The sequence below is a fragment of the Sesamum indicum genome, linkage group LG5, assembly GCF_026168435.1.
Source record: "Sesamum indicum cultivar Baizhima isolate 11 linkage group LG5, ASM2616843v1, whole genome shotgun sequence".
NCBI lineage: Eukaryota > Viridiplantae > Streptophyta > Magnoliopsida > Lamiales > Pedaliaceae > Sesamum > Sesamum indicum.
The window spans coordinates 15,330,465-15,352,420 of NC_142661.1; the positions used below are offsets into that span (position 1 = coordinate 15,330,465).

A 21,956-nucleotide genomic window follows, 5' to 3' on the forward strand; every position below is an offset into this window, starting at 1 on the left:
TAGTGATGTGTATGTGGTTCTTTAAGCTCACTCATAACTAGACTTAGGCTTGTGTCTGACACAATTTATTAATTAAATCTAATTTAACTAATTATTTTTTATTAACCATTCATCATAAATGCCTGTCACCATGGGTGCTACCGTCTTGCAACAGTCCATGATAGAGACTAGGTGAATGTTGACATGAACACCCACAAGCCTTGATTCATGTAGGACGCTCCGTCCAGAGTGTTTTACTTGCCCCACAGGTATGGGAAACTTCCTCATTGCATTGCTTGTTAGTGTTTGAGTAGGTTTATCTTTCTATCTAACTGTGTTTAACCCTCGTGCTTGTCCATTTCTGGGTGCATAAATGACTTACGTCTGTTTTTGATAAAACATAATACTCATGCAATAAATGCAATACTTAGTGCAAGTCTCTATAAAACTCTCGATGCTCACTCCCGAGGTTTTCAACTTGGAACGTTTCAGACCAGCACTTAGAAGTTGGTCTCATAGCTTCCATCTAATGCGCAGCCTAACTACACGGGTTATCCAGTTGTCTGTGTACATTTATTTTGATATTAAATCGTCGTTTAACATAACCAATAAACATAACAAATACATATACCAAGAATGAAGAATTACTCTATTCATCAAGACAATATTACTTTAATAAATATTGCTAAATATTTTTTAAACCGCCAATCCAATTAGCTTTTTGGTTATGTATTCTAACAATCTCCTATTTGACCTAGAGTCCATCACCCATGTCCCTCATATCTCTCTGAGCATGAGTAATCTGCAATACATGCTCGTTCTCATGGATGTACCATACTTCTGCCAAAGTAATGCAATCTAACAGCATGTTACCTCTTTTTACCATTGTGCCAAGCAGAGGGTGGTGTCTAAGAATTTTTCTTGAATTTGTGATGAGATTACGGCGTTTTAAACTTGTACCACAACCTAATTGTTATGTTGCAAAATCGCTATTGGCTCAGCCATGCTAAACACCAACCCCAACTATTGGATGTGTTTATTCATCTAAAACCACTTATTGAGAAACTTTTAAAGTCGCCATACATTCGACTTCCATTGTAAAATCCATTGTATATCCTGCTTAGGACCTATTCAAGCCACCACATCACCATTAAGTCTGAATGTACGACTAAGAATCATTCACATATAACTGAAAGCTAGTACAATCGTAGCTTTCCAGAATCAACTCTCCATTGTCGGTCATCAAGAACATTTCTTTAATCCTTATTCCGGTACTAAACAATAATCTTGATAGCCATATAGTGCGCTTCCACAATATACTCCAAATATCCATTGTTATACTAAAACATACACAATATGGAATTTTGTAAAATGCCTGTTCCAAATCATTTTCTTAAATCAGAATGTTTCAAAAATGTAGTAAAAGATATTATTGAAATTAACTCCTGGAATATATCTATATTTGCGTTTGAGGTAAGGATGTAATTAGGGAAAAATACAAGCAACTTCATTATAATATTGTAAATGAGTAATTATCCTGTATGAAAAAGAAATAATAATTTACCTCCCTATATTTTTTATAATACAACAATTTATCTCCCTATATTTTTTAAAATAAAACAATTTACATCCTTAGATAGAGAGGTAAATTGCTTCATTTTAAAAAACATAGGGAGATGAATTGCTATTTTATTTTCATAGGGGAGTAATTTGCTCATTTGCAAAATCACATGAGGGTAAATTATTATTTACCTGATGTAATTATAATATTTAGTTAAATAAATTTACTCTTATAGTATTAGAAAAAGTTTAAAAAACTTCCTATATATTAAGACCCCTTTGACATTTAATAAAGGGTTAATTACGCATAGAGTCCCTATGAAATATAAAATTATATATATATTTTTTAAAATTTTGAAATTATACTTACATCCTCTTTGAAAATTCTTTCTTTATACTTAATATCCTTCCGTTAGATTTATACGAAAATGCTATCGCTAACCAAAAAAAAAAAAAAAAAAAATTTTAATTTTGTCCATAAATTGATATTTTTCTGTACATTTTTTTACTTATAAAGTGATAAATGCAATATATATATATATGTGGAGTGGTCTTAATACAGTGTCTTCAGTCTGTCGGTTTGTCCCCTCACTGTTGATGCTTAGTTGCTTGCTTGCTTGCTTGGCAGTGAGAAACGTAGTTAACTCATCTCTTCTGCCCGCGCTCATGGAGATTAGGTAAGCTTAATTTTCTTCTCCATTTTTAATGTTCTCATCAATTCTTGTCTTGGAAGTACAATGCTACAGGATTGCATAGAATTGTGAAGGTTAATTGGGAAGGAGTTCGATTGTTCTTGTAATATGTTCATTAGATTGCTTGGTAGAAAATCTTGGATATGCTATTGTTTTTTTGGTGAAGTGATAATTTGATTTGTACCTTTTCTGAATGCCCTTTACATTAAGGAAAATAAAATTTTTAAAAGATTTTCTCTTGGAATTTGGTGAGTTTGCTACAAATCAGTGATAGTTTGCGTCTTCAATAAAATTGATGTTGGATATGAAGGACTTTAGAAAGTGGAGAGAAATTTTGAGTTCATCAAAAGTTGATCTAATTAGTTCTTTTCAGCATCCTGAAGTGTTATTTAGATGCTCTGTTTACCAGTTACCATAGATGCACAATTCTGGGGCCATTTGTGGGAGTCCGTCTATTTGTTGCTCCCACCATTTATAAGAGGGATTGTCTGTTTGGTGCTTTGTCTCTTATGATTGAGCTTTAGGGGAAGTCAAAGCAAAGTAGTTTATTGCTTCTTTTTTTTTTTTAATTTTTTTTAATTTTTATGTGTTTATTTTCATCTCAATGTTTGTGGAAATCTTGTTTGCGCATCTATCTTGGAGTAAGGGGAGTATAAAATTTGTGATTCTAATTGTAAACCCGATTAAGTAAACAAAGGTTAGCTGAAAATTCTCTTGACATGCCAAAAAGATGTAATTTTATCAGAAGAAGGTAAAAAGAAAAGGAGGTTGTGGCCTATGGTATTCTGAGATACATGTCCAAAGAAATTCATTGCACATGGTTTCTTGTCTGAGTGCTGCGTGTCAATATGAGGGTCACTGTGAACTGGAATTCATTTTGCATTAACTAAATGCAGTATGCCAAGTATGAGAGATGAAGACCAATGATTTTGTTAACTTTGTCCGGAAAATTTAAATAAAAAGATGATAAACAACTGAATTGTGCGCATTAATAAGTCCTATCCCTCAAGTTTTGTTTTATTATCTTGACTAAGGTACTCTTTCTTTTGCTTGTTGAGTTATATGCCTCGACAGTGGGGCATAAGGAAAAAGATGTTGTGGAAAGCATATCATGCACAGGATGTTTCTACTTTCTAAACTACTTTGCCTTGAATAGCCAAAAAGTGTCTTTTGAACAGTATCTCAAAGTGAAACCATGTGTCGTTTTAGAGTGTGAAATAAACTCAGCATTTGTAATTTCTAATGTAATTCTTAAGTCATGACGCATCTACATGTGTGCATCTGTTTGTTTCTTATGATGTTGATTAAACTGGGAAACAGAGATTTTCATCTTTTGCCTTTTTGCAGAAGTTCCCTTCTTAAGCACTGGATGAGAATCCATGATTGGCATGTACTTGGTTAATGGAGTTCCAGCAGCCGCTCAAATACGGCAAGATAAATCATCTGATACTTTCTAATATGTAGCATGGATAATGGAGTTATTTTTCTAAGGCTACGTGATGTCAATGTCAAGCGCTTAGTATCTTTTGTTGCCATCTTAACTGCTTTTCTGTCGCTCCTGCACTTACTAACAAACCCATATGGGAACTATTCGTTAATTCTCTCACATGCAAATGATGGATTAGTTTCTTTGGTCACTGGTAGCAAAGCCTTCTCCAACAACTCTAAATTGGCTGATTCCGATACTACTCATGATGGTAAGGGTGATAGAGATGATGCTTTTTCATCAGATGATATGAGACAGAAACATGCTGAACTTGAGACGGAGGAGAAAATTTTGTACCAAGGATCCATATTTCAGAGAGAAGGGCATGTGAACTTGAACAGAAGCACAACAAAAGGACCATTTAGAGGTATGATCAATATCTCTGCTGGAAAACATTGCCTTGAGTTGGGATATGATGAGCGGAGAGAGAGATCACGAACAGATTTCGCTGGTGGCTGCAGCCCAGAAGGAAGTGCTTGTAATCAACAACTGACTATTAGCAAGCAAACTAGTGTTCTTACCTTGGACCACAAGTTAGGCTCAGGAAAATCAGTTCTTCCTGTGCCAACCAACTTGTCTTTGGCATGTAATAATCCACCAAAGTTCAAAAACACTGACCAAGTGCAAAATGGCTCACTTTTCTCAACCGATACCTCTTTGAGGTCTGGTAATCCTTCATCGAGAAAGAGGGTGGAACAAGCTATGTCAATCACCCATATGAATTCGTTATTACTAAGTAATTACGTTGTGATTAAATCAAAGGTATATGTTCACATTTGCAGTAACAACTTTCCTGAAGGGCTTACATGTGCATTAGATCTTTAACTTCTTCATCTAATGTGTTTAGAGGCCACGGTGGTCTTCTCTAAGGGATCAGGAGCTAGAAGATGCCAAATTTCAAATTGAAAATGCTCCCCTACAAAGGAATATCTCAGAAGTTCATTCTTCGCTTTTCCGGAATTATTCTATGTTCAAAAGGTAAGCCAATGCAACTCAAATTTGTATTCTTAGTATTTGCTCCTTGTGTTGTACTGTTAGGCTTTCTTGGAAGCTCCATCGTGGGCAGATTGTGCATATTAATAGGAAGAATGGGCTTCAAATGCAAATGACAACCTTATCAAGATTACTTGTTGAGAAGTATGTTTAGTAAGGAACTGCCTATCGGTGTAGGCTTTCCAAGCCATCTTTCCATGAGAATATTCACTATAGTCCATATTGAACATTAGTTATACTAACTTGATTTCATTAGTTTCATGGACTAACTTTTCGTGCAATGGCATGTTACATGTGCTAATAGTTCTACATTTGCATTTAGCAGGTCCAGTTTGAGTTAATGAGTAAGCTCGTCTTTGAGATTATACTTTACATCTTGAATGAAAAATTCAATCTAAATAACCATGTATAAAATTGTAATATTTGTAACACTAATTTCACTGGAATGGGATATTCCAGCCACCATCTTCCATCTTGTTTATAGTAGCTAAAAACTTGAAACTGACCTTCCTTTTAAATTCGAATTTATGGCACTTTCGATTCCGTGTGCCAATGAATCAAGTTCCTACGCAATGGTTGATGACGAATCATTCCACCAGCTTGGCATTTTTGTGACTATCACAAACTTAACTGGTTACCTTTATCTAAATGAGGAAATATAGCTCCTCTTGTTGGATTACCAAACATTTACTAGCTAGCAACTAAAAAGCTAAGGAGGGATACTAATCAAATAGTATCAACAATTTTTCCCTGAAACCAGGTGACTTCACCTGTCATTTTCACTGAGATTTGTGAAAAACCTCTTCCAAGTATTAAACCCTGACCTCATGCTAGAACCCTGTACTCCCTTTACTCAGTCTGGAAGTTAATGTACTCTGAATTTACATAATTATATTTATACTTGTTGACTGGCAACTATAGTCTTTGAGCAAGTAAACTACATAGCAGCTGAGAATACATTTAAAATCATAAATCTTTCTGATTTAGAAGCCAAAATAAAATTTAGGGTTAATTACACTTAGACTCCCTATGAAAATGCTACAATTTCCCCCAAACAACTTTCAAAATTACACTTACACCACCTCCAAAGATTCTCCGTTTACCCTTTTCTCCCTTCGTATGGTTTGGACGGAAGATGTCGACGTCAGTTAAAAAAAATATACATGAAATCCAGTTTTACCCCTCATATTGTGCATTCCTCTGGTATTGTTTTATTACTTTTTACAGGTTCAATGTAATATATATATAGTAAAAAAGGTGTAATTGTAACAAAATATTATTTCCGAATTATAATTATGGGACAAAAAAGTAGTCGTTGGTGAATGGAAAAACTAATAATTTTTGTTTTTTTTATTTCCTTTTACTTTCCTTATATGGGGTGAAGTTAACATTGTTTTTTGTTCCTTCACAGACATTTTGTGTCTTCATTGCACATTGACCTTAAATTTAGTAATATTAGCAATTTTTTTTTATGTCTAATTGTTAACGTGTTGACAAAGTAATATATGGTACTTTCTATGGAATAATGAAAAAAAGCACAAAAAATGACTAATTTTTCCATTCATCAACCACTACTTTTTATCACATGGCTATAATTTGGAAACAATATTGTATTACAATTACACCCTTTTGATTTTTTATATATTACATTTAACACTCTTACAATTATAGAAATATTACTAGGGAAATGCTGAATGAGGGGTAAAATTCGAAGTTTATGTAATTTTGTTTATTAATTTATTTGTTTTTGTAGAGAACACCGCCTGTGCCTACGCGGGGATTTGGCATGGAACCCTAAAATTAACTGAAAACTGTACTTGCTGCAGTTACATTCTTTTTATTTTAGTTTAAAAAATGATATAAGACACTGAAGTTGCCTTTACCTATAATCCATATGTTGCACGGCTTCTCCTCCTTACCGACCCCCTACTCTCCTTCAACCAATCTTTTTTTATGGTCAACTCAATCTTCAACAAACCTTATTTGTACTTTTGGCACTGCAATCCCGAAAATCAAGCTAGGAGCTGCACAGAAAGAGAATAAGCTTCAGGGAAGCAGTCCCCATTTATAACTTCCAAGTAGATTCAGCAGGGTAATGATAAAAAGAATTCCTCAATGACTACCGAAAGAGACAGTATCAGCTAGGAAGCTATACAAACAAACAAAAATTCTCCCATCAAGGCTGTTTTGTTTATGTTGTCTCTAGTTCTCCTCTCTGTTTCTAGCTCCTGAGCAAATTTTGTGGAGACTTGATTTGACTATCACGTCTATAAAGATTTTCAAGCTATCACTTCCATGATTCTCTGAAGGCATTATGTGACAACTCTCTCCCCTCCATCCTCCAGTTTTTTTGTTGAACTAAGCCATTATCACCGGAAATTTTCAGGATTGGACTTGATAATAGACATTTAGGAGGGTGAGTTTTTTTTGTTCCAAAAAACAACATGAGGTACTTTTCAGTGATGGGTTTAAATATGTGCTACTCCAAACACAAGGGTAAACTCCTGAGCACAGCCTACAAAACAGACACATTGTTGGAACCACGTTGGTTTGTTTATGGCAATGGCGCTCCGACGCTCAAGTTAGTTATTGGAGTTGGTTTATAGAGAGTATAGAGCCAAAGGGTAGAAAAAAAAGTGTACTTGACTGGCAAGGGCCGATATCTGTGGGTAAATGACTAATTATATGATTTCACGTGCACCCTTGATGTAAAGTCGATCTAAGGGCTGCAGTGGTTCGTACATAATAGGGCTTTGACCCTCGATACTTGGTCTAGGTTTTTACCGAGAAGGTCTCTAGAAACCTCAATAAGATGCTCCACATCGAGAAAGTTCTTTACTAGGAAGGTCTCTCAATCCCTAGATGAGATATTCCCAGATCAAAAGTTCCCCCACTTATCAAGTTTTGCAAGGGGCAAAAGCTTGTAAGTAGATTTGAGGATGACCTTGTGCGAACGCGACACGGTCTTTCTATCGATTATGTCATCCCAAATTCAAAAATCAAATCCAGTCAGGCTGTTCTCGTAACCGCAGTCTGCACGCTCATTACATTTCAACACTTAACAGTTACCGATAACGGGTGATAATGGGTGCAATAAGCTTCCTTCTAAACATAGACATACTTTAGCAATAAGTAGCAAATAGAGAAGGAGCAATGCTTGACTGTGCTATGTAATGCATGAACTTCTCTCCTTTTTGCTTCAGTGTTGCTTTCCTTGTTTAATAAACCAACAATTTTTCTTCTTCAGGATTTGCTCAATGTGACATCTTCCATATCCATTGGGTATAAGGTTAAGAGAACTTGACAGGCTGGGTTGACTTGTCTTGAATTAAAGCATAGGCAACAACCTTAACTCTCCAATGAGCTAGGCTACTTTTCCCTTGGCAATAGATATGGGACATTTGTTATCTCAACTGCCCGTTCAAACCAGATTAAGAATTCATCTCACCACTTCTTGTCTTTTGATTTCTCTGTATATTAATTTTTTTCCCAGAAATTATCTTTTTACAAATGCTTTGTTTAAGGATACCAAATCTTTCTTGATATGGGTAGTCCTCTTCATTGCTGGAGTGAAACATTCATGTCCTGTTTGCTTCTTCATGACAGGAGTTATGAACTTATGGAAAGCACACTTAAAGTTTACGTTTACCGGGAAGGGGAAAAACCAATTTTCCACCTACCATATATGAGAGGCATTTACGCTTCTGAAGGATGGTTCATGAAATTGATGGAGAGAAATAAACAATTTGTCGTGAAGGATCCCAAAAAGGCTCATTTGTTTTATTTACCGTTTAGTTCGGTAAAACTTAGACATGCACTTAATGCGTCTGGTTTTGTCAGTCAAAAGAATATGGAAAATCATTTGAAGAATTATGTTGATATAATTGCATCTAAGTATCATTTCTGGAAGAAAAGAGGGGGAGCAGATCACTTTCTTGTTGCTTGTCATGACTGGGTAAGACTTTTATCTTCCTTGTTAATATTCAGGTTTAACTAAATTCTGGGTCCTATTTTTATTGGTCTTACATGATATCAGGATTTTTCTAGGATTCTATTAAGATTTGTTCATCTTTGAACCTCAACTATATGGGCAGTAGATAATTAAACCCCTATAATTGCATGTTTTTCATTTTCTGTTATTTGCAGGCAGGAAAACAGGGGTTTCTGGGGGTATTTGTTTCTTTGGTTCTCTTAGTTTAGTGATACGGACCAAAAAAACTGCAATTTTTTGTCATTTTATTCTGTTGCTGTTTTTGTTTCTAAGTGGAGAACAGTAGGTGATGTACATAACACAGCATGAGCCTGAATCTTAATCAATATGCCATTTCACTTGTTTAATGAGTCTTTTAATCTTATTGGGAATCGAATTTAACAGGCCCCTCGGTTTACTAGGAATATTTTTGGAAGTAGCATAAGAGTCCTCTGCAACTCCAACATTGCCAGAGGCTTCAGAATAGGCAAAGATGTTTCTCTGCCGGTGACCTATGTCCGCTCTGCAGAGAACCCTTTGAAGGATATTGGAGGAAATCTTCCTTCAAATAGACCCATTCTAGCTTTCTTTGCTGGAGGGCTGCATGGTTATGTTCGTCCACTACTACTGCAACATTGGCACAACAAAGAACCCGATATGAAAATCATTGGGCCTATGCCTCGTGACATTGAAGGTAAGGCAAGATACAGGGAGTTTATGAAAAGCAGTAAATACTGCATTTGTGCCAAAGGCTATGAAGTCCACACTCCCAGAGTAGTGGAATCAATCTATTATGGATGTGTTCCAGTAGTTATATCTGATAATTATGTGCCACCACTCTTCGAAGTTTTCAATTGGGAATCCTTTGCTTTGTTCATCTTGGAGGATGATATACCAAATCTGAGAAACATACTCCTGTCGGTACCCCAAGACAGATACATGATGATGCAGAGCAGACTAAAAATAGTTCGGCAGTATTTCCTTTGGCACAAAATTCCCGAGAAGTATGACTTGTTCCACATGATCCTTCATTCAGTTTGGTACAACAGAGTGTTCCAAGTCTCCAGCTAAATCTTAGAAGATGAGGAAAGAGAAGTGGAATTCTTTGGCCCTCAGAACTTTTGAACGTAAACAATCTGCCTGCCAAAGAAATCGAATCGTCCTAGAAGATGAAACCACAAAGTTCTTCAGTCCATGATCATCTGTGGACATATATTGCCATGGTCAAGTTGCAGGTAGTTTCACTTGGTGCTGACAGGTCGTCAGGAGTAAGGGCCATCGATAATGTTGAGACGCTCTTCTTCCATCATTAAAACTGAGGTAGTCCCTTTCAGCGAGTGCATCAAGAATCATTCCACTTGTGTATTGTGCTGTTTTCTATATGAAAATGTTGTACATCGGGTCGAAGATCTCACTAGTTACTGACAAATATCAACTATGAGATGCAAATCTTGATTGCATGGAAACCGGGCAGGCCTGCGCCTATTTATTTCTGTTCGTTTGTACCTCAATAACAAGGATGCTTTATTTAACTTATGCTCCCTAACAAAATTTATATTGTCTACTCCAAAATCGTCTAATCTTTAAAATGTAGCTTCAATCCTCTTGCCTACTCTTTTGTTGATTTTTTAATAGGAAACATTCCAAACGGCCCCTGTGATATGTGAAATTGTGTTGATAAAATCTGGACAATATATTTAAACGATCAAATATAAATAGTAGACATTATTGATGAGATTCAAACCATCAATTTATATTAATTAATACTTAACAATTCTTAAATAAAAATAAAAATATTACTTTATAATTAAAAAATAATAAAACATAGAAAATAACGCAGAGATTCTTTTATTTTTCATTTTGAGGAACACAATAAAGTTTCTCGATTTTTTATTTTGTGAGACAATTTTGTTTAATTAATTAATTGTTGAATAAATACCTTAGAATAAACAAGTACAACTATTATCCTCTTTTACTTTTTTTTGATGGGATTAAGGAGGATTTGATAACTTTATGATTAATGTTGAAATATTTGGTAAAATAATAATTTAATATCTTATTTACCTTGTATGAATTATTGAATAATTATTGTGTGATAGTTTTATTTTTTTTTTCTTATAGTTGTTATATAAAATAAAATATGTAATTGACAACATCACCCCATAATAAGACCAAAATATCATATCACATGGTCACATTACAAAATTAAAAATTGAAAAATATTTAATTTATATGTACACTTTTTATATCTATGTCATTTTTATCATATTCATCAAAAATAATATTTACTAATTTATAATAATATATACATATATGATATAATAATATTAGATATATATTTTATAACAAAATTAATAATAGTGTAAAATGCATTTTCTCCCCTCCAGATGCATAAATACTGGTGCTATATTTGTTATTAATATGAATATTAGTGATAAATTCGTAATAGACACAGAAAAATTACAAACGAAATAGACAAACAAAAATTAATAACTGGAACCCATGTAGACAGTGATTACGAACTACTCACTAGCAGTAGCGGGCTTTTATCATTAAACACAAGCGAGCAAAATAAAAATAAATAATTTAATTAATTAGTCTGAATACGAGGCCTAATTCAAAAAAGAAAAAAGGGTCTTAATATTTATTCTATCAAGATAAAATAAAATAAAATTTTATACATATATATGAAATTATTATACAAGGCACTAGGCAGGTTTGGAAACGGGTCTTTTAAGGACCTGAGACCCGCTACCCCTCCTTATGTCTTCAATTTTTTGGACCCAAACTAGGACGGGTATGGGACGGACTGTGCTGGGTTCGGGTTCGGGTCCGGATCCGGGTCCAATTCCCACCCTTACAGTCCGGAGAGTGTCGTTCAACCAAAGCTAAATTCTGAAGTCTCTATTAGTTGAGAGCTTCCATTGTGTTTCATGGAATTCTTGCTTCATTAGTCAAAATAATGGCATTACAAACCCAGTTCCCAGTATTTGCGCCGCCTCACCTACGCCCTCAACCCCAGCGCCCCACCACCGAAATTCGTTTCTCCCGGTGGAACAACGCCAACGCCCAAAAATTCATTCGCCATGAGCGCACCCAGAAAGAACTTGAGGACCAAATCCGCTTCGAGAAACGTTTCGACTCCGCCCTTACCATCGCACATAATTACAACCCTGCACCTCCTCACCCCACGACCTTCAAATCCACCGGCACCCCTTCTGCGCCTTCCTCTCCTTCAATCCCGGGAAAAGCTTCCAAGTATTCTAAATCCCCGAAGCACCCTTCCCGCGATGCCCTCCACCCTGCCTTCAAGCCCTTCTCAAAGTCCCGGAAAATTCCCTTGAATGAGAATGAAAGCCAAAATCTTGTTGGCCCCAATTTCAGGATAGATGAGAATGGGGTTTCGTATGAAATTCCGGAGGCGCCGTTTGTTTACCAGTACAGTTACACTGAGACGCCTAAGGTGAAGCCGGTGAAGCTGCGGGAGCCGCTGGTATCCCCTTTCGGACCTGGCACAATGGCGAAGCCATGGCTGGGGCGGAAGCCGCTGCCGCCGAGCAAGAAGAAGCTACCAGAATTTGATTCGTTTCAGCTGCCACCGCCTCATAAAAAGGGTGTGAAGCCTGTACAGGCGCCTGGGCCGTTTCTTCCTGGTTCTGGACCGAAGTACGTCAGGTCCAGGGAGGAGGTTCTTGGGGCGCCGCTGATTAAGGAGGAAATCGTGGAACTCATTGAAGGGTGTAAAAAGTCGAAAAGACAATTGAACATGGGTAAACTGTTGTGTTAGATTTGTGTATGTTTGTTGTTGTCGAGTAGCAATAACTCATTGATGATCGAATGTGTTTTAATTATATATATTCAAGCATATTTAATTTGTCGAAATGACGATCAATGCGACTATCTGCTCATATTGCTTAGTTTGGACGCCTATGTTCCTATGGCTTTATATGATTTAATATGAATTTTGGTTTTATAGTTTTTCCCAATTCCCAAAGTCTTGATTTGGTTAATTGTATGATAAATCTTTTGTCTTGAGAACTCATTTCTCATAAGCGATACAGAAGAAAATGTATACATTTGTCTAGACATTGTACTTATACCATTCTGTCATTCCTCTTCAGGAAGGGATGGCCTAACACACAACATGCTGGACAATATACATGCTCATTGGAAGCGACGAAGGGTGATCAAGATAAAATGCAAAGGAGTATGCACTGTAGATATGGACAATGTGTGCCAACAATTGGAGGTTGGTATGTTCAACTTGCTCTTCTTCAAAGGAAGACTTTGATAGCTTTCTTTTCTGATATTATTGTTGGATATATTGTTTCAAATCCAAGCAAATGCAGCAGTACATACCCAAAAATGGTTTTAACTTACAATCAATTTGCCACAAATATTCTTAAAATCCAAGAAAAGATCATGGTTAACCATCTCCTCACAAATAGAATATTATCGATGCCCGCATTTCGTATGGACTGAACATCCTATATGTGACAGAAAATGGTAAATAATTCCTGGTATGTTGTGCAGAACATAATCACTATGAGATGATGCATAGTGTCTCTGAATTTGCAGGTAGACAAGATATGACAATAAGAACCATTTATATATTTGTCTTCCAATTAAACCATGAATTAGTGCATTCAAAATTGCTGTGGCATGTATTAGTCCATCATTCTGAGCTATTTGTTTGAGATGGTATTCTTATGAATCACACAAACAGGAAAAAACTGGAGGGAAGATTATATACAGAAGAGGTGGCGTCGTTTACCTTTTCCGTGGGAGAAACTATAACTATAAATTTCGGCCTCGCTTTCCTCTCATGTTATGGAAACCTGTCGCCCCGGTGTACCCAAGACTGATTCAACGAGTTCCTGAGGGTTTGACTTTAGAAGAAGCAAGTGAAATGCGGAAAAAGGGGCATGATCTAATACCAATATGCAAGCTTGGTATGTGATGGTATTTACCCAAATTATTCTTATGTGTTCAGTGGAACTAGATGCTGTTGAGAATTGCTCTAAAATCTGCTGATATATGCATGCGTGTATTTTGCAGCAAAAAATGGTGTTTACTGTGATCTTGTGAAAAATGTTAGGGAGGCATTTGAAGCCTGTGAATTAGTGCGGATCAATTGCCAAGGATTAAATGCAAGCGACTACAAAAAAATAGGTGCCAAACTCAAGGTATCTTTGTCCAACTAAGATGTATGCATAGCTTTGGGGGGAATCAGGTTTATGAATTAATAGGAAATGAAAAAAAATGTGTGATCAGCTTTATGATATTATTTAGTTCTTCCAACTGCAGGATCTTATTCCATGTGTGCTATTGTCGTTTGAATGTGAACACATACTCATATGGAGAGGAAGAGATTGGAAGTCCTCTCTAGTGGAAACTGATGAGAGTCCGAAGGGATTGCAGGAAGTTAAAGCTGATGATGTAGATAAAGAACTGTTAGCATCATCATCACCAAGTGTTCAAAGCTTAGCGCTCATGGATGTAAACTCGAGTAATCTTGGAACAAGCTTATATCCCACATGCAGCAATGAGTCACATGGAAACACTGAATTGGATGAAGTTGGGGTAGAGGATATTGTGTCAGAAGTCACTGATGTATCCGTTACAGCTTCTCATGTAGTCTTGACTGCGGAGACTGTCGATGGCTCTGGGGAATCTCCTGTTTCTAGGGTTTTCACAGTTAATAATTCAGAGACATTCAATCAAACTGTTGAAAGTGAAATAGTTTCAAATTGTTTAGTCGAATCACAACTGAGACAGGAAAACAACGAATCCACTGCAACTGTGTCGGAGTTCTCATCTGTAGTTCCACAGCCTCAGGAGCAGTTAACTAATCCTGGAAACGCTGACGAGCTGGTGAGTTTGAATACGCCTTGGACTGAGGGAATTTTACTTCTTAGGAAGCAAGCTGTAGAAAGTGGGATGGCATTGGTCTTAGATGATCATAGCTTAGATGCTGACATTGTTTTCAAAAAGGCAGTTGCTTTTGCAAAGAGTGCCCCAGATGGGCCTGTTTTTAATCACCGGCCTAAACAGTTAGTCATTCAGAAAAACAATGAACAAGGATGTGATGATTCAGTGCCAGAAGAAGCTTCAGCAGTTTTAGGGGCAGAAATTACAGTTTCTGGCAGGAGGGATGACAAAAAGATTTCTAGAAAAGGAAACATAAAAGATATGAAAACAGATTATCTCAATGTAGTTCCACAGGGAAACCTGAGAGTAGATGAACTTGCTAAGTTACTAGCTTGATGTGATGGGATGACATTGGGTGAAGTTATTGAGAGTCTCCAGTAACTCTTTCCTGAGCTTCATGGCTGTTTCTTGCATCTTCGTCTTACTGTTGCATTTATTCCTCAAAGATTGTTGCTCGTTGTCCTTAGGATTAGAAATCTACATAGTTTTCTGTTATGGTTGTTATTGAATGGTATATTGATGGTATCCAATCCGTCTTGCAATCATTCTCTACAATCAGGGATGCTGGGTTCGGGTTAGACCTAGACTGGCCCCTACCTTGTTCTTGAACTACAAAAATGGAGTGGCCCAAACTAGTTCTGGAACTACAAACGAGTTGCAGGGCATTTTGGCTTTTGATGATTTTTATGGGAGCTCGATTCGAACATGGCTCCTTGATAGTTCTTATACTTTCTATATACGTGTGTGATGTGCGAAATATATATATATATGAAAAAATGTGCATATTTTCGAAAAGCATAAACATTTGGGCATTTTCATTCAACTATAAAACTTTGTCAAGTAAAGGAAAGGATAACGAAAGAATGGAGAAGTGGGCATGAAGAACATGAGAGGTCCTTTAAGTGGTCTATTCGGCAAATTGTATATTTGATCTCGTTGGATAATGGATATCGCACATGTGGTCCTTTGCTCTGTGGTATCAACAACTTTAAGTCTCAATGTTTGAAAAATATGTTACTTTTGGTCTTCTTGGCTATGTGATTATGGCTGATCATGTGCTCGTCATGTGCAATTTTTTTATTCATTAATGTTCGTAAGGCATGAAAAATCAGAAGTATTGCAATTTTTAAAATTTGAAATTTAAGTTATTGACCTCATAAAGCAGGGGACCACATGTCTACCCCTCTCCCTGCCTACTAAGACCAAATATACAATTTTTTCTGCCTATTGACTACCAGAATAGTTTGTACTTCCAACATTCTTTAAGGACTGGTTTTATTAATAGCGTAAATTATATAAAACTTTATGTATTATGCAAAATTAGCTAAAGATTCCCCCTTTGTTAAAATTATAGGCAAAAAATTCTTGTGTTTTTTGATACTATACACACTCTTCTCTTTGTATTAGTTGTGCTTAACGGCGCTCAAGTTTTTATGAATTATCTGTTATACCATAGTTATAATAGTCACTGTTTCTCAATAATTAAAAAGTAAACTGTCCAAAATTTTAAATAATTTAAAACACATATAATGTATATATACACCATACAATAAAAGTTTCTATAATGTATGGATGGCAGCAACGACGTCCCGTCGCAAAAGGGATGATCACCATATGTCTAACCGTAAAAATGGGGGCGACACCCTGAGATTTGGGTGACAGGGGTCTGCTAGATTCAGAGCGACAATGGCCAACAAGAAGTCATAGAGGTGACAAAGAACCCGAAAAATATTTTTAATATTTTTAATTTTAATTTTTACTTGATATATTTTTTAATATTATTTTATATATGCATTTTATAATCTTGATATTTAATTAGTATATATTCTATAATTAAATATAATCTATTGAAATATATTTAAAGTAAATATGAATTTAACTTAATTGATAAATTTAATTGTTATGATTTAACTTAACAACAATACAAAAGGCGTCAATGACTAATAAAGATGTGTATTAACCACAGAGCTAAAGACGTATTCCCTGTCGCACGAGTATGCTTCTTCCTCCCTGTATAAACTCTGCTTCTTCAATCTTCACAACTGCAATTGAACTTCAACACTTGGGCAGCAGCTCCAGCAAGATGGCTTGCAGAAATCTTTAGAGTCCTGATCAGGTCCACAGTATCTCTTCCAGAACCAGTGATTTTCCCACAGCAAATATATCTCCTCAATCGGGACCTGCTTCGTCTCGGGCAAGAGGAAGAAAATGAAGCAGCTCATGGTGAAAATCAGTCCCGCAAACAGTAAGAAGATCCCGTATTTGAGGTGACATAGAGCTGCTAGGAAACACTGAGCAATCAGTGCTGTGAAGATCATGTTGACACAGACCACCACACTCTGCCCAGCCGACCGTGTCTCCAAGGGAAAGAGCTCACTTGGGACTAACCAACCCAAAGGGCCCCAAGACCTCCCATAAGCCAGAACGAATATGCAGATCACGATCACAAGAAAGATACCCGTCCCTTTAGGTATCGTTTTGCCTTCACCGAACTTCAGTGCCAGAGTAATGGCAACTGCAACCTGCAAATTCATGGAAACACTAGTAGTCAAATAACACTGAATTAAGCCAAAACGGATGCGTAAATTCTGAACTTTTAAAAAAGAAGCTCGTTGGCTCCCATGTTGGGAGTCGCATTGTGCTGTTTGTACTTTTAGAGGTGGGCCTATTTCATTTAACTGTATAAATCTTATTGAATGTCGAAGTAGGTTAATGAAGTAAAACGAAAGCAAACTTACGAAGCAGAATATCAATTCACAGCCAGCTTCAAGAAAGAATGCTCTTCTACCGAACTTGTCAACCAAAGCCATAGATATGAGAGTGGCCATGACCAGGGCTGCACTGGTAATGGCTGATGAATATAGGGATGCGCCTGAGCCAAACCCCAAGCTCTGAAATATGACTGGCGCATAGAAAAGAATGGAGTTATTCCCAGTGAGCTGTTGAAAAGCTGGGATCCCAATAGCTCCTACGACCAATTGGGGTCGATTTTTCCTTCTCAAAAGATTCCTGAATGGATGCTTTATAGCCTTAGCTGCATTGCTTGCATCAATAAGGTCCTGAAATTCAGCTTCCACTTTAGTGGTGCCTCTTACTTTCTCTAATACCTGTCTGCCTTCATCTAATCTTCCCTGTTCCACAAGACTGTTGGGGGTCTCTGGAAGGAAAAGCCCACCAACGAACATCAGAGTAGCTGGTACTGCAGCCAGGCCAAGAGACAATCTCCAGCCCCATGGATGAATTCTTTCCACTCCATAATTCACAAAGTTCGCTATGAGGATCCCCAAGCATGTCGTCAGCTGAAAGAGCTGGTTAACGGCACCCCTTATTTTCGCTGGCGCCATTTCTGAAAGATACAAAGGGACTGCCTGTGTGAAAGCCAAGTAAATATTTATAAGTTCAACGAAACCTATATACATGATTTCTTCTCCATTGCAGTATGTTTGAGAACACATATGCTTACTTGGTTACCGAATCCAATTCCAACACCAAGAAATAGTCTTCCAATGATCAGCATTGCAATGTTTTTTGCAGATGCATTGAGGATTGCTCCTGCAAAGAAACTGATTGATCCACAAATGATACTAGCCCTACGGCCTTTATTTCTGGTCACGTACGACGCCCCAAACGTCGAAACAAGTGCAGCAAAGTACAGAGATGAGGTAAAAAGCGTTAGGAGCTGATTGTCATATTTACAGTAATCTGTTTCTTTGAGATGTTCCTGTTTTCTCTGATAGATACTGGGAAAGAATTCCACCAAGAAGTCATCCATGGAGGTTACCCCTCCTGTGATCAGCAAGATTTCAACTTTGTCAACTTGATAATTTACGTTCAAGAATTACTGAAAAAGATGAGAGCCCTTTTATTGATTTGTCTCTAATTTTCTTCCATGCATCTTATTCAACAATAACAGAGATTCATTAACGCAGAAAAAGCCCAAAACAACCAATGATTGAATGATGGCAGGCAAGAAAAGACAACACTTTGAGAAACCCAATAAAGATGAAACCCAATAAAGATCCAATCAAAAACTAAAAAAATCAGCACAATAACCGACGAAAACAAGTAACACCCACCAGAAACACCAAGATCATAACCGAACAAAGAACCCCCCAAGGATCCAACAATGCAGGCAAAAATGAAGTAAGGTGTGATTCTGTACTCATAGAGATGAGCCCTTCCCCCACTCTTTGGGTCCATAACTCCGCCGCCTGCCATTTTCAGTGTTTTTCACTGTCCCTTTCTTCCCTTTTTTGGCCCAAGAACATGAATAGATGGAAAGACTGAGTGAGAACAAAAGGTTTTTAGAGTTTTTAGTTAAATAGAGAGATGATGATATTTGTGTTTAAACGTATCCCTTCGGTGATTCACTCCATTGAAATCAGTTGAGTGGATAAGCCTCACAAGACTTCATTGACTTCTGGATCGGCAATTTGAGTCAAAGGAATCAGTGGGTATACCTTTTTATTTAAATTTTTTGCCATTTTTAGTTTAAGATATTACAATCATTACTGACGAAAGTAATAGTATATAAATTGAAATGAATAGTATATTATCAATAATATATATCAAGTTCAGTTGTAGTTTTTAGTCTTATAACTATAATTTTGGTATTTTTATTCTATAACTTACTACGTTTGCAATTAGTCCTATATATTTATCTTTTTTGCCGTTTCTAAAATTGGCTGGAAGTGATGAAAATCGGCCGGAAAGTGACATCAATTTCCGCCCAACTTTCAAAATTTTGGCAAATTTTGTCCTAAAATTTCGAAAACTAAAAACATATAAGATTACATTGCTACCATAGTAAGTTATAATTTATTTTATATTCCTTTTTTTAATATTAATTAATAAAAAAGTTTAAATTACGCAGATGCTTTCGAGCTTCCATTACTAAGTAGAAATAATCTTACACTGTGATGTCCTTGATTGATCCATACCAAGTCATTAGTTTCTCTAAATCCCTCTCATATACTTTTTCGAATTTTTTTTTGTACAAATTAGATTTGATTGAACTAAACTAATTATAGAATAAGTGTAATACATTTGTCATGTGATTCATCGCTTTTTTTAAATTATCTATCAATCATACCGAAAGTGTATTATACTTGCTATATAAATAATATAAGTCTAGCTAAACCTCGACTTCGTACCACTTAATATTCTCCATTGGTGGCTGCCGAATTTGACTAACTGTTTACTTAAATCACAAGAATTTAATCCGTAGTCGTTTTCCATGAAGTAATTAGGTAGTATTAAATAACATGATAAGTTTGAAATGTAAAGGTTCAATCATATCCTAAATACCAACATATTGATACAATAAATTAGTCAATTTTTTTTTTTTTTAAACAACTAAAAACTTTGACTTCTCTACGAAAATATCAAATATTTTTATAGGAAAGAGATGGGGTTGGCTTGTAATATGAAACTTTTAAAAGAATAAAAGGAAGTAGATCAAAGTTATAATTCGAGTAGATAAGGATGAACAAGATTATAGTGGATAATAAATTAATAATGTTCGAATTTGTGAAGTAAATTTTGTATCATTGATAAGGATGAGACCTTTGTCATGTAATTTGTTATTAATTAATTGCTATATATTATATGGATCACTATATGTATTGAAATAATTACAGCATCATGTTTTGAGATTTGATCTAATTGTATACAGATTTCCTTAAATTTAAAAATTATATTTAGTACTCTTATCATTTGTTATTATCTAACAAATGCACTAGAAAAAAATATAAGCGTTTCATTATATTTAAATACCATGATTAAAAATAAAAAAAAATTATGGCGGATATTGATTGAACACAACTACGCAACGGTTATTATTTGTTGTTTTTACAAGAGAGATCAAAATATTTGCTACAGCTAGAAATTGCGGCAAATATTTTGACAAATTGTAAAATTATGGCAAATGTTGATTAATTGTGGTCAGTGCTTGAGTTTTTTATATTGATTTCTTATAATTTTTAAGACATAGTGGTCTGAAGGGCAGAGAATGATCATTTTCTTTTTTTTTTTTTTTTATAGTGAGACCACTTGTTACTTATTAATAATGTTAAATGGTTTTTTTGATAAGGTTAAAGGAGTAAGCTGATTGCAACAAAATGCTGAATAAAAATTCAATTTTACTCCTAAAGTAACTAATTCAACTGTTTGATAATTACATAAACTTTTCCCAAAGTTTGATCTCAAAGCAAATTAACACATCCGCTAAAATATCTAAAACTACAAATACTTTCACTATCATTTGTTGTCATCCTACGTGTACTCTTGACCTTTTATTGTACCATCAACATCACATTTCAATAAAAGGGTAAAAATTACAACCACCTCCTATCACATTTTGTATAATTATGACCACCTTCTCGTTGTTTAAAAAATTACTCTAATGTTTGATAAAATTATGTAATTTTTATACGAAGGTATGAAATTATCAACTTTGCCCTTGTTGTATTTTTTATTTTTTTAAATAAAAAACTTATAGAAAGATCGAACGGGATGGATGAATTTTTTTTAAATATTATCCATTTAATCCATAAAAAAATTAAAAAAATAAATAAAACTATAATTTTTAATCCACGAGGGCATTTTGGTCTGTTCACTACAAAAGATAGATGAAAACCTAACAAATTGGGTTAATTATTATACGCCAGTTAAAATCAAGGGAGTATTGGTAATTTTTTCAAATAACGAGGGGGTATTTATAATTATGCGAAACAGCAGGAAAGATGTCTCATCTAACCTTCCATTTCATCAAGCTGTAGAAACCAGATATAGTAGCTTTTTTAACAAAATTAAAGCTGCCTTAGGAGAAGCTCTCTTGGTATAAGCTATTAGTGAAGACGATATCTCTATTAGAAGAACTTGGAGATTATGGGTCTGTCTCATTGAGATGGACAAAGTCAAGTATTCATTCAAATTTTTCTCAAACAAAGTGAATGGATCATTCCTGTTAAACTCCATGACAAAAAAAATTATTGAGTTTGCAAAAAACTTATTTGAAAAGAAAAGGATGTTGATCTAGGAAAATAAACTACCAGCTACCGAAGCAACAAAAATGAAGACGTGCAACATGTTGCATGTTGGGCAATGACATAACCATGTATGCCCTTGCTGCGAGAAACAAAGGAAGCCTCTATTCGGGACAAAGGTTTGAGTTACCAAAAAAAAAATTTGAACCAAATCAGGACAAGAGTAAAAGAATAAGACAATAAAAATTGGAGAATGCAAAAAATCAAGAATAAGATTGTCAGTAAAAAACAACAAAGGTCAACAGTCAGCAAAGTAGGAAAGCCAGCTAGTCATCACATGGCTAACAAGCCATTATGAC

General features: G+C 35.6%; 3 protein-coding genes across 3 annotated transcripts; 2 read left to right on the top strand and 1 right to left on the bottom strand.

Annotated features, from left to right (window-relative positions):
* Positions 1-2,091: 2,091 nt before the first annotated feature.
* Positions 2,092-10,212, top strand: LOC105162064 (putative glycosyltransferase At3g07620). The gene is made up of 5 exons (XM_011079972.3): positions 2,092-2,216; positions 3,579-4,479; positions 4,565-4,695; positions 8,317-8,665; positions 9,086-10,212. The coding sequence occupies exons 2-5, from the start codon at positions 3,697-3,699 to the stop codon at positions 9,749-9,751; spliced, it is 1,929 nt and encodes a 642-aa protein (XP_011078274.2). The 5' UTR covers positions 2,092-2,216; positions 3,579-3,696; the 3' UTR covers positions 9,752-10,212.
* Positions 10,213-11,511: 1,299 nt separating this feature from the next.
* CAF1 (RNA-binding CRS1 / YhbY (CRM) domain-containing protein) lies at positions 11,512-15,156 on the top strand. Its single transcript, XM_011079971.3, has 5 exons — positions 11,512-12,450; positions 12,802-12,929; positions 13,407-13,632; positions 13,739-13,866; positions 13,988-15,156. Exons 1-5 carry the CDS (start codon positions 11,643-11,645, stop codon positions 14,945-14,947), a joined length of 2,250 nt encoding a protein of 749 aa, XP_011078273.2. The 5' UTR covers positions 11,512-11,642; the 3' UTR covers positions 14,948-15,156.
* Positions 15,157-16,468: 1,312 nt separating this feature from the next.
* On the bottom strand, positions 16,469-19,029 carry LOC105162062 (sugar transport protein 14). Its single transcript, XM_011079970.3, has 4 exons — positions 18,688-19,029; positions 18,075-18,397; positions 17,350-17,979; positions 16,469-17,133 (listed from the first exon to the last, which is right to left on the bottom strand). Exons 1-4 carry the CDS (start codon positions 18,827-18,829, stop codon positions 16,648-16,650), a joined length of 1,581 nt encoding a protein of 526 aa, XP_011078272.1. The 5' UTR covers positions 18,830-19,029; the 3' UTR covers positions 16,469-16,647.
* Between the last annotated feature and the right edge of the window lie 2,927 nt (positions 19,030-21,956).

What these genes read in the sequence shown, in the direction of transcription:
- LOC105162064 (XM_011079972.3), top strand. Translation starts at nt 3,697, where the DNA reads ATGGATAATGGAGTTATTTTTCTAAGGCTACGTGATGTCAATGTCAAG. An exon ending in ACGTTGTGATTAAATCAAAG is followed by an intron (nt 4,480 to 4,564) that starts GTATATGTTCAC and finishes TAATGTGTTTAG; the next exon opens with AGGCCACGGTGGTCTTCTCT. An exon ending in TTGTTGCTTGTCATGACTGG is followed by an intron (nt 8,666 to 9,085) that starts GTAAGACTTTTA and finishes CGAATTTAACAG; the next exon opens with GCCCCTCGGTTTACTAGGAA.
- CAF1 (XM_011079971.3), top strand. Translation starts at nt 11,643, where the DNA reads ATGGCATTACAAACCCAGTTCCCAGTATTTGCGCCGCCTCACCTACGC. An exon ending in AATACCAATATGCAAGCTTG is followed by an intron (nt 13,633 to 13,738) that starts GTATGTGATGGT and finishes TGTATTTTGCAG; the next exon opens with CAAAAAATGGTGTTTACTGT. An exon ending in AAATAGGTGCCAAACTCAAG is followed by an intron (nt 13,867 to 13,987) that starts GTATCTTTGTCC and finishes TTCCAACTGCAG; the next exon opens with GATCTTATTCCATGTGTGCT.
- LOC105162062 (XM_011079970.3), bottom strand. Translation starts at nt 18,829, where the DNA reads ATGGCAGGCGGCGGAGTTATGGACCCAAAGAGTGGGGGAAGGGCTCAT. An exon ending in TTATGATCTTGGTGTTTCTG is followed by an intron (nt 18,398 to 18,687) that starts GTGGGTGTTACT and finishes TGCTGATCACAG; the next exon opens with GAGGGGTAACCTCCATGGAT. An exon ending in GTGAATTGATATTCTGCTTC is followed by an intron (nt 17,134 to 17,349) that starts GTAAGTTTGCTT and finishes ATGAATTTGCAG; the next exon opens with GTTGCAGTTGCCATTACTCT.